Raw genomic sequence first — 10,324 nt, 5'->3', positions numbered from 1 at the left:
GGGGGCGACACGGGGGGGCGACACGGGGGGGCGACACGGGGGGGCGACACTGGGGGGCGACACGGGGGGGCGACACGGGGGGGCGACACGGGGGGGCGACACGGGGGGGCGACACGGGGGGGCGACACGGGGGGACGACACTGGGGGGACGACACTGGGGGGCGACACTGGGGGGCGACACTGGGGGGCGACACTGGGGGGCGACACTGGGGGGGCGACACTGGGGGGACGACACTGGGGGGACGACACTGGGGGACGACACTGGGGGACGACACTGGGGGACGACACTGGGGGACGACACTGGGGGATGCTGCCTGCTCCCCGAAGGCCTGTCCTCACTGGGGGCTGGCCTCCTGGGAGAGCAAAGCTGCAGCAGCAAGTCTCCTGCGGGCACCTCACAAACTGACCAGAACATCAGGACCAAGAAGCGGCCAGGCCCGTCCACCCAGAGCCCAGCACCGCCCGCCGGGGGCCTCGGCCAGGGCACGGGCCCACCCCAGGGAGGAAGCCCACTGTTTGCCTTGGTCCCGGAGGCGGCCAAGGCTGACTTTCACTCGGGGCGGGTGCCTGACGGAACCCCCTGAATTCCGCGTCCCCCGCAAGAGAAGATGCGCCCCTCAAAGCAGGGTGATGCTCATCGGGTCTCAGGAGACCCCGCAGGCCACACGGGGGCTGCGTGCCCCGCGCCTGCCGCGCTCACAGCCAACCCGGTACATCTCAGCTCCGCTGCAGAAGACACAGAGTCACCCGTTTGCTGGCAGAGCAAGTGGACTCTGGTCAGAGCAGGAATGACCTGTGAAGGCCCGGCCGCTCCCAGGATTCAACAGGGAGGGGAAACCAGGCCGGGGGCGAGGGGCCGGGGCCCGCGCGGAGGACGGGCCTGGGCAGCGGGAGCCGGGAGTCGAGGGCGCCTGGTCAGAACGGGAGCCCGGGACGAGCTGACCCTGGAGGAGGCCACAGCGGGAGCGAGGTAGGGGCCAGACACGCTCCTGGAAGTGGTCCCTGCCGGAGCGAGTGGGACGGAGGGGCAGGGGCAGGTTACAGTCCAGGAAAGGCCGGAGGTCATTTCAGGGCAAGACAGAGCTGCCACAGCTTCTGTCCAGCTGTCCCTGGCTGAGCACCGACCGACCGCGGGGCTCACTGTGCGGGTGCTGGGGGTGTGGGATGAGCGGCGCCTGCCCTGGGGAGGAGACAGGCGGGCAGATGACCCGGTGACCTTCCGTGCTCTCAGTGATCGCGGTGGCGGTGGGGCCACGGCTTAGAGAGGTCAGGACACGGGTGGAGGAAGGGCGCAGAGCCCACGGGGACACTGGCTTTGCCACTGGAGGGCTCTGAGAGCTGGGCTGACCTTCGTTCAGAAGGATGTGCCCTGTGCCGCGGGATGGGGAAGACAGCGGGGACAGAGAAGGCCCAGAGTCGGGGCACCTGGTGCCAGAGGAGAGGGTCAGAGGGGGCTCGGGGGCTCCGAGGAAGGATCCCGGGGCTCACAGGAGCCTGTGCACCAAAGGTTCCCACCGTGATCCAGAAAAGCCTGTGGGCATGAGCCACAGCCCCGAGGACCAAGGTAACTTTCAGACAGAGTCCCTCCCGTACAAGGACCAACCGCCAGGGTGGCCCCGATCTCCAGCAACGCTCGAAGGCTGAAGACAAGTCTGGGCACAGAAAATGGAGCCGAGACCCTTCCCAGCCGTGTCCCCCAGGAGAAAACACCTTTAAACCTAGATCCCTCCCCCAAGAAATAAAGTTCTTCGCAAATATAAAAGCCGACCTTAAATCCAGCCACTGAGGCTGTAGCCACCACTGACCCTGAGGGCCCAGCGCCGTGAGCTGGGGGCTGGCGCGGGGGCCTCCGGGGTGCAGGGGGCCCAGAGGGCACACCGGACGCAGGACGGCCAGCTCCTCCCTGCTCAAAGCCAGCCAGCCAGTGCTGCTCAAACCGAAGGACACCCATCCCTTTGTGGTTTTGTGATTTCTAAAAAGAACCCTAAGAGAGTCTTTTCAACTTGGGGGTAAAGAAGCATCCATCTCACTTCATCAACCATGTTTTCCTTAAAGGTAATTTTTTAATTTGGAAGGAGCACCCCAACCCCTGCTCTGTGTCTCCGTGAGTCCTCCCAACGCTGCCCAGGCCTCTAGAAACATCTGAGTGGCCTTCACCGAGCCTCAGCAGTGGTTATCTCGGTGATGAAATTGTGGGCAACGGTTTTAACTTTCTTGCTGGTTGTTGAACAGTGAGTGTTCTTGCAAAGCCAAAGAAGTCATTTTTCCCAGTGGGGGCCATGAGGGGCAGTGGCTGCTCAGCGGGCCGAGGGGCTCCCCTTTCTGCTTGGGTGTCTAGAACGGCCGCGGACCCTTGCTCCACACAAGCCGGACTCACGGACAGATGGGCACCAGGGGGACCATGTGGTCAGCTGGGAGCCAGCACCCGGGAGACTGTCCTGCCACCGGAGCCAGCCCAGTGGCCACTCCCGGGGGCGTCCCTGTGAGGCCCAGGGCGGCGCACTGCTCCTCGAGATGGGCAGACGCCCGCCCGGTGGGAAAGCAGAATGAACAGTTTAGAAGGGACGTATGGTGATAGCAAGGCAGGGTCCGCGGTCAGCGCTGGCCGGGTGACGCCTAACCAGACTGATGCTGCTTGCCCTGTCTGGGGGGCCCTGCTCTCACCCAGGCTCCCCGGGGCTCCCAGCAGGGGCACTGTTGACATTCGGGGTCTGATCATCTTGGTTGTGGGGCGTCCTGTGCTCTGTGGGATGTCCAGCAGCACACCTGCCCTCTGCCCGCTCGGTGCCAGGAGCCCCTGTGGAAGGCAGGCCCGTCCCCCGAAGATGCCCACGTCTTCACCCAAACCTGCGGCTGTGTGGGGCCACATGGCCGGGGGACACCGGCCTGGGGGACCCAGGGGGCCCCATAATCACAGGGTCCCCGAAAGGAGGAGGGGGCAGAAGACGACGTGAGGATGGAAGGAGGTCAGGGGACACCACGCTGCTGGCCTGGGAGACGGAGGAAGAGGCCGGAGCCGAGGGATGTGGACACCTGCAGGGGTGGACGGTCCTGGAGCCTCCAGAAAGGAAGGCAGCCCTGCCCCCAGCGCAGCCCGTGAGGCCTTCCCAGGCTCCTGCAGCTGCAGTCGGGGGCTTAGGACCCTGGCCTGCGATGACCGCCAGCACCCAGTGTGACCACTGAGCGGCCTGCAGGCGCCCGCCCCAGCACCCGGTGACCCGCCAGCACCCAGTGTGACCGCTGAGCGGCCTCCAGGCGCCCGCCCCAGCACCCGGTGACCCGCCAGCACCCAGTGTGACCGCTGAGCGGCCTCCAGGCGCCCGCCCCAGCACCCGGTGACCCGCCAGCACCCAGTGTGACCGCTGAGCGGCCTCCAGGCGCCCGCCCCAGCACCCGGTGACCCGCCAGCACCCAGTGTGACCGCTGAGCGGCCTCCAGGCGCCCGCCCCAGCACCCGGTGACCCGCCAGCACCCAGTGTGACCGCTGAGCGGCCTCCAGGCGCCCGCCCCAGCACCCGGTGACCCGCCAGCACCCAGTGTGACCGCTGAGCGGCCTCCAGGCGCCCGCCCCAGCACCCGGTGACCCGCCAGCACCCAGTGTGACCGCTGAGCGGCCTCCAGGCGCCCGCCCCAGCACCCGGTGACCCGCCAGCACCCAGTGTGACCGCTGATTGGCCTCCAGGCGCCCGCCCCAGCACCCGGCGCTGCCCGCGAGGCCCCGGCCCACCGGAGGCCGCTCCTGCCCCGACCGGGGGCCCTGGGGCGGCCGTGGCAGCGGGGCTCCCGGCTCGGCCTCAGCCTGCACCTCCAGGCTTCGGCCACTGCGGGGTCCGGGCCACTGCGGGCAGCTGGGGCGGGGAGGCCCGTGCGGGAGGCCCCGGCTGCGTGGGGAGAGGCCCGGCCGGCCAACCCCAGGGCCCAGGCAGGACGGGGACCGCGGGGCCAGCGCGGGGGCCTTAGCGGCTCTGCCCCCGCGTCCTGCTGGCCCTGTGCATGGGGGTCACCTTCCCACCCAGCACCCAGCCTCCCCCCCTTTGCATGGGGGCGCCCGCGCAGGAGGGCGCCGATGCCCCCCGCACCGTCTCTGGCCTCCCGCAAGCCGGGTCCGAGCAGCGCCGTCTGGGGGCGTTTAATGTCGGGGAGTCTGGGAGGCCGGAGCCCGCAGCGGGCCGGGCGTGGCGGGGTGCGGGGCGCCCCTGGGCGGGGAGGAGGCCCCGCGGCCTAGGAGCGCGGCTCCCGCGCGGCGCGGGCCAGGAAGGCGCGGAAGGCGCGGGCGGAGGCGGCGGAGGCGGCGGAGGCGGCCGGGTGCGGGACCAGCACGTCCTTGTCCACGTCGTCGGACACCAGCTGCGCCACGGCCTGCAGGACGTCCTGCGGGAGGCGGGCGTCAGGGGGTGCCGGGAGGGCCCCGCAGCCGCGCCCCCCGTACTGGGCACCGGGCACCGAGCCGAGGGCACCCCCGCACCGGGCACCGGGCCGAGGGCCCCCCGTGCCCCCCCCGCACCCCCCACCGAGGGCCCCCCGCGCCCCCCCCGCGCCCCGGGCCGAGGGCCCCCCGCGCCCCCCCCGCACTCCCCGCCGAGGGCCCCGCCGCCCCCTCCGCGCCCCGGGCCAAGGGCCCCCCGCGCCCCCCGCCGAGGGCCCCGCCGCCCCCCGCGCCCCCGCACCGGGCACTGGGCCGAGGGCCCCGCCGCCCCCCGCGCCCCCGCACCGGGCACTGGGCCGAGGGCCCCGCCGCGTCCTGCGCCGCGCGCTGCCGACGCTCCTCGATGCTCAGGCTCCAGTGGCGGCTCCGGCGCGGGGCCCCGGGCGGCTCGCTCACCTGCGGGGACAGCAGCGTCCCCCGCGGCCCTCGAGGCACCGGCCCGCCCGCCCCGGGGGTGAGCACCGGCCTCGTCCGTGACGCCACAGATTTCTGTTGCTTAAGGCCCCCGCCCCCCCAACCGGAGCCCCAGCCCCTCCCCCACGCCGCTCCGGGACCCCGCGGCCGGCGGGGGGCTCCTTCCTGGGGACCGACGGCCGGGAGCGCCCCGCAGGGGTGCAGAGCGCGCCCAGGGCAGGGCCGGGAAGCGGGATCCGCCCACGGGCTCCGGGCAGCCCCACGCGGACCGGCACCACTCACCTCTGCGCAGCGCGGAACCGAACCGAACCGGGCCGACCACCCGCGGATGGACAGTCTGAGGCCGGAGCCGCGGCGTGCAGACGGCTCGCCCCCCCTTGTTTTCCCGGGTTGGGGTCTCCCGGAGGAGAGGACGGTGGGGAGGGCCTTCGAGCGCAGGGGCGCTTTCCAGTTAGGATGTGGTGTCCCCGCCCGCGGGTTCGGGGGTTCGGGGGTTCGGGGGGGTGGCTTCCCGGCACGGAAAGGTTGGAGTCCTGGTCGGCGCACACGCCCGGGTTGCGGGCGAGGCAGCTGATGGACTCTCATCACTGAGGTCTCTCTCTCTCCCTCTCCCTTCCTCTCTCTGAAACCAATAAAGACATATTTAAAAATGTTTATTGATTTCAGAGAAAGGGAGAGAGAGAAACACCGATGGGCTGCCTCCTGCGCGCCCCCACTGGGAGTTGAGCCTGCAACCTGCCCGGGAATCAAACCGCGGTCTCCTGGATCCTAGGTCGCCACGCCAGGCGGGCTTGGTTCACCTACTTCCTTTGCCCTTTTCTTGAAAGGTATTTTGCCGGGCACAGGACTCCAGGGTGATGGCTTATGCTCAGCACACACCTGTCATTCTACCTGCCAAGCTTCCTGTCACGGTCGCTCCTTTGAAGGGTCCCCACTTAGATGCTTTTAGGATCTTCGCTTCGTCTTCAGGGTCCCGCAGTGTGGCTCCCATGGTTCTAGGTATGGACGCCTTTCACTTCTTCCGCTCGGCGTCGGGTGGCCGGTCACTAGCATCTCACCGGCTGCCTTATCCAGCCTCCAAGATGGCACGCACACAGCCTTGGCTCGCCCCTCACGTCCACGCTCGGGTCTTCACTAAACAGCGTGGCCCCCGGGCATTGAGGAGTGACGGTGTGACCCCACAGCTGCCGTAAGACACACAGCTTCCTCCCTGCTCTCCGCTGCATCGCTGGCTCTGGGGGAAGGCGCCTCCATGAAGGGAGGAGCCGAGGCCTCCTGCTCACGTCTGGCACTGACGTGCCAGCCCCGGGAGTGGGGCAGAGCCTCCCGCCTCATCCGAGCTTCCAGGCGACTGTCACTGTGACTGACGTCTTGACTATAATCTCATGAGAGGCCCCAAGCCAAAGCCACCCCGCTAAGCAGCTCCCAGGTCCCTTGTGTACAGAAAAGGGGACAAAAGTATCTGATTGTTTTAAGCGGCTGAGTCTTGGGGACGTTTGTTTTGCAGCAATAAACACTACACTGCGGCCCTGGCCAGTTGGCTCCGTGGTTAGAGGGTCGGCCTGTGGACTGGAGGGTCCTGGCTTCAGTTCCAGCCAAGGGCAGGCACCTGGGTGGCAGGCTCGGTGCCCGGTCAGGGAGAGTTCGGGAGGCAGCCCATCGATGATGTCTCTACCCCCTCTTCCTCTCTCTCTGGAAAGCAATGGAAAAAATATCCTCAGGTAAAGATTAAAAAAAATATATATATATATATATATATATATACACACACACACACACATATATATGCTGCAGGGACACTTCGTACACTCAGGGTAAAATTTTCAAGATTCGTGAAGAGTTTGTTTTAAAAATTAGGATTGCACTGAGTTAGCTGCTTGGGGGAAACCTGGCAGGTTTAAAGCATTAAATCTTCCTGAGTGGGGCCAGCACCCCGCTGCCCGGGCAACCCCGTTTCAGGGCTCCGCAGACAGGCTCCTGTCGAAATCTGCCGCTGATGTGAATGGACCCTTTTTTCCGTTACATTTCAGGCTATCTGTAGTGTATTGAAAAACCATTAAGTTTCGGGTGATGATTATAAATCCAACGTTCCTCTTCTACCACTGGCGTCTGTTTTATTGGCTTCCGCGCAGTTTCCAGGGGGACAGTACTGAGCAGCCAGCGCAGCCACCTGGCCTTTCTCCGCAGGTGCTGAGAGCTCCGTTCATGTCCCTGATTTCTGCCAGGCTGTCGCATCGTCATGGTGACGCTCTGCTCCCCGCCTGCGCTGAATCTGCGAGAAACGCTCCGGGAGATCCACGCAGAAACGTCCACCCCTTCCCACCCTGTTAAGACTCAACGGAAGGGGAGAGGGAGGGGTGGCGGGGGCAGAGGAGGGAAAAGGAAGACATCTGCAACAGTGTCAACCATAAAAATAATTGGTTTTTTAAAAAATGAAAGACAACAGGTCTTTGGTTCTGTTTTTAAGGGGAAAACTGGAACGTATTAACACTACTCGTCACCCTCGAGGTCCTCGTGTGGTCCTCCTCCGGTTACGCAGAGCGTTTTGTAAGTTCCCAAGCCCCTTCCTCCTTGGGACAGTTTTCGTGGATTTATATGCACCTTTGCTTATTCAGCACAGTCCCTGAGTAGGGCCTGTGTGCGGGGCACCCTCCGGGCCCTGGGGACGGGCTGTGACGCTGACAGAGCCCTGAGGGACTGGGGGGAGGGGCAGCCTGGCGCCAGGGCCTCTGTGCCAGGCTCAGCTCAGCCGCGGTCCCCTCCCCCTCCCCCTCTGGGCAGCGCAGGCCTGAGGGGCGAGGACTGACCTCCCAATTGGCCAGCAGTGCGGCCCACACTATTCACCCAGGGAGGCTCTGGGGCCGCCCCAGAACCTCCTTTGTGCCTGGCCGGTAGCCCAGTTGGTCGGAGCATCCTCCCAATACGCCTGCTGCCGGTTCCATCCATCCCGGGTCAGGGCGCATACAAGCAGCAGCCAGTGGATGCACAAGTAAGTGGAACAACGAATCACTGCCCCCCCTCCCCCTGCTTCTCTGAAATCAACAAATAAAAATTTTTGAAAAAAAATAAGAAAAAAGTTTTAAAAATCTGGGTTGTGCGTTTGGTTATTTCTCATGGAATTGCTGTACAATCCCTTAGGTGTTTCCAAAGTCCACTGTTAGGTACCCCCAGGCCTCCAGCTGCACCCAGGCCACCTCCTCAGCTGTGTTTGGGATGCTTCTGGTCCCCGAAGGTGGGAGAAGGGCTGTGACACCACTGGGCCCTGGGGCTCCTGGAGCTGCACCCCTGGGCCTGCCTGCGGAAGGGCTGTCCTGTCCAAGCATGGCCTTAAGCATGCTTTTGTTGTTGTTGTTGTTTAAATATGTCTTTATCGATTTCAGAGAGAGGAAGGGAGGGGGAGAGAGGAGTGAAACATCAGTGATGAGAGAGTCATTGATTGGCTGCCTCCTGCACGCCCCCAACTGGGGATCGAACCCACAACCTGGGCATGTGCCCTGACCTGGAATTGAACCTCGATCTCCTGGATCCTAGGTTGATGCTCAACCGCTAAGCCACGCTGGCCGGGCGGCATGCGTTTAAATGTGACAATAACCACGGGAAAAATGCAGAGGGAAACGTTTAAAAATCAAGAATCCATTATCCAAAATGAACAATGCCACACTTGCTTCCGATTTCTTCCCAGAAGTAAAACAGGATTGACAGGTCCTGTTTCCTTCCTCCGCGCCCTGAGCTGAGTGTGGACAGTGCCTGCTCCAGTTTGCGTTTTCCAGCCCCTGCGCCTCCGACGCGCCACAAGCTGCACGAGGCCCTGCACTGGTCTGACCTGCAGGCCAGCAGTACCGCAGGGTGGAAAACGCTGCCCCTCACTTGGAGAGCCCCTGGGACATTCCCTGTGGCTTCTGGTCGGGTAGGTCATTTGTTGCCACTGCTTTCACCTCAACTGACGGGACAGCAGGTCTGTTCTGTGTCCATCCAAGAGGCCTTCCCAGACAGCCGAGCATCCGCGCAGTCCCCCCCACCCCGCCAGCAGGGCGTGCTGGCTCTGGTCCTCGCACCTTTGCACCTTTGCACCTTTGCTAACACTTGAATCCTCTGGTTCTCTTAGCATTTTTTTTTTTTTTTAATATGTCGTTATTGATTTTCAGAGTGAGAAAGCGAGAGGCAGAGAGGGAGACATCAACGATGAAAGGGTCATTGATCGGCTGCCTCCCGCACGTCCCCTACTGGGGACTGAGCCTGCAACCTGGGCATGTGCCCTTGACTGCAATCCAACCGACACACTAACCACTGAGCCACACCGGCCAGAACTCCTACTGCCTTTTTGCGTCAGCCTTCGACCACGCGAACACAGAAGCAAACCTGTCTGAGTACACAGCTCTTTTGGGTCCCACACACTGACCCAGCCACATGACTAGCATCTTGTGCACCTGGCTTGTCCAGGCTCTGACCCCTACACACAGGGAATTCCTGGGCGTCTGGCTTCCTTCACTCATGGAGTGTCCCGAGTGGACAGCTGTGCCCTGTCCACTCCCACGGTGGCCGCTGTGTGGGAACTGAGCAACTGTCGGGGGAGGACTGAGAGATGCCTCCAGTTTGGGGCTGTCACGGGCAGGGTCTCTAGGAACGACTTTTTGAGACAGCCCTTCTGCTGACTACCCACCGACCAGGTGTGAAGGACGCTGCCCCTCCTCACCGTGAGGCAGAGCTTCCCCTGATGGGGCTCCCTGCACGTGGTGCTGCACCACCAGCCCAGGGCGAGGCTGCTGGTGAGGACTGAAGCAGGCTCCTCTCCCTGGCCTCATGGGCCCCCACCCAAGTGCTCAGCAGAGACAGGCAGACGCCTCACAGTTATGGGAGGCAGGAGGGCTACAAGTCCACCCTGCTGCCCACCCAAGGCTCCTGGGAAGAGAGCCAAGACTCTGTGGCCGCAACCCCAGCCCGTTGTGCTCAGGCCCCCGTCAGCCCTGTCCATCCTCACGCACCTGACCAGCCTACCTCCAGAGCCAATTCCCACGGTTCCCGCAGGGGAGCCCTGGGGCGGCCAAGCCAGGCTCCCATCAGCTTACCCAGTCCTGAGTCTCCAGTACCTGCTGACTGCTGCTCTGGGCACCCCTCTGGCCGAAGGCTTCAGTTGGGCTGGGTGAGGGGGAGGGCAGCTCTTGAGAGGGCTGTGGTCCCGGCTTCTCTCCCGAGGGCTCTTGAAGCAAATGCTTCCCGCTGTTCATGTTCAGCTGGCGGCCTGCTTGTCTGCACCTCTGGGCTCTGGGGGAAGGTCCCCAAGGCCACCTATGTTCCCATGGCTCCCTGTGCCCCCCCTGGCAGATGGAGGCAGCGCCAGGCTCTGCTAGGCTCACCTTCCACCACTGGCCAGACAGTACTGGGTGGGCCTCAGGCCAGTGGGGCTCAACGGTGGACCCCACTAGGTGACCTGTGTCCTCAGCTCCTACTGCCACCTTTCTCCACATGGGCCCCGGAGCCTGGAGC

At 64.5% G+C, this 10,324-nt stretch overlaps 2 protein-coding genes across 3 annotated transcripts in view; both read right to left on the bottom strand.

Annotated features, from left to right (window-relative positions):
* The window catches only part of MTA1 (metastasis associated 1), a 35,937-nt gene extending 33,021 nt beyond the window's left edge, over window positions 1-2,916 (bottom strand). Inside the window, exon 1 of one of the 2 annotated variants that reach the window (XR_013998215.1) lies at window positions 2,665-2,915. Coding sequence is in view for 1 of the 2 variants with exons in the window: in XM_081128976.1 (XP_080985102.1) it covers window positions 2,665-2,869 (205 nt within the window). In the remaining variant the exon portion in view is untranslated. Of the gene's footprint in view, window positions 1-2,664 lie in introns of both variants that reach the window. The other variant, XM_081128976.1, reaches the window with a different exon arrangement.
* Window positions 2,917-4,221: 1,305 nt separating this feature from the next.
* TEX22 (testis expressed 22) lies at window positions 4,222-10,076 on the bottom strand (the record flags this gene model as incomplete). Its single annotated transcript, XM_081127703.1, has 3 exons — window positions 9,907-10,076; window positions 4,712-4,822; window positions 4,222-4,371 (listed from the first exon to the last, which is right to left on the bottom strand). Exons 1-3 carry the CDS (start codon window positions 10,063-10,065, stop codon window positions 4,222-4,224), a joined length of 420 nt encoding a protein of 139 aa, XP_080983829.1. The 5' UTR covers window positions 10,066-10,076.
* Between the last annotated feature and the right edge of the window lie 248 nt (window positions 10,077-10,324).

The sequence above is a fragment of the Miniopterus schreibersii genome (assembly GCF_964146895.1).
Source record: "Miniopterus schreibersii genome assembly, chromosome: 1".
Classification (NCBI taxonomy): Eukaryota; Metazoa; Chordata; class Mammalia; order Chiroptera; family Miniopteridae; genus Miniopterus; species Miniopterus schreibersii.
Note: the sequence above shows the minus strand (reverse complement) of the source record. Positions and strands in the feature narration are given on the sequence as shown.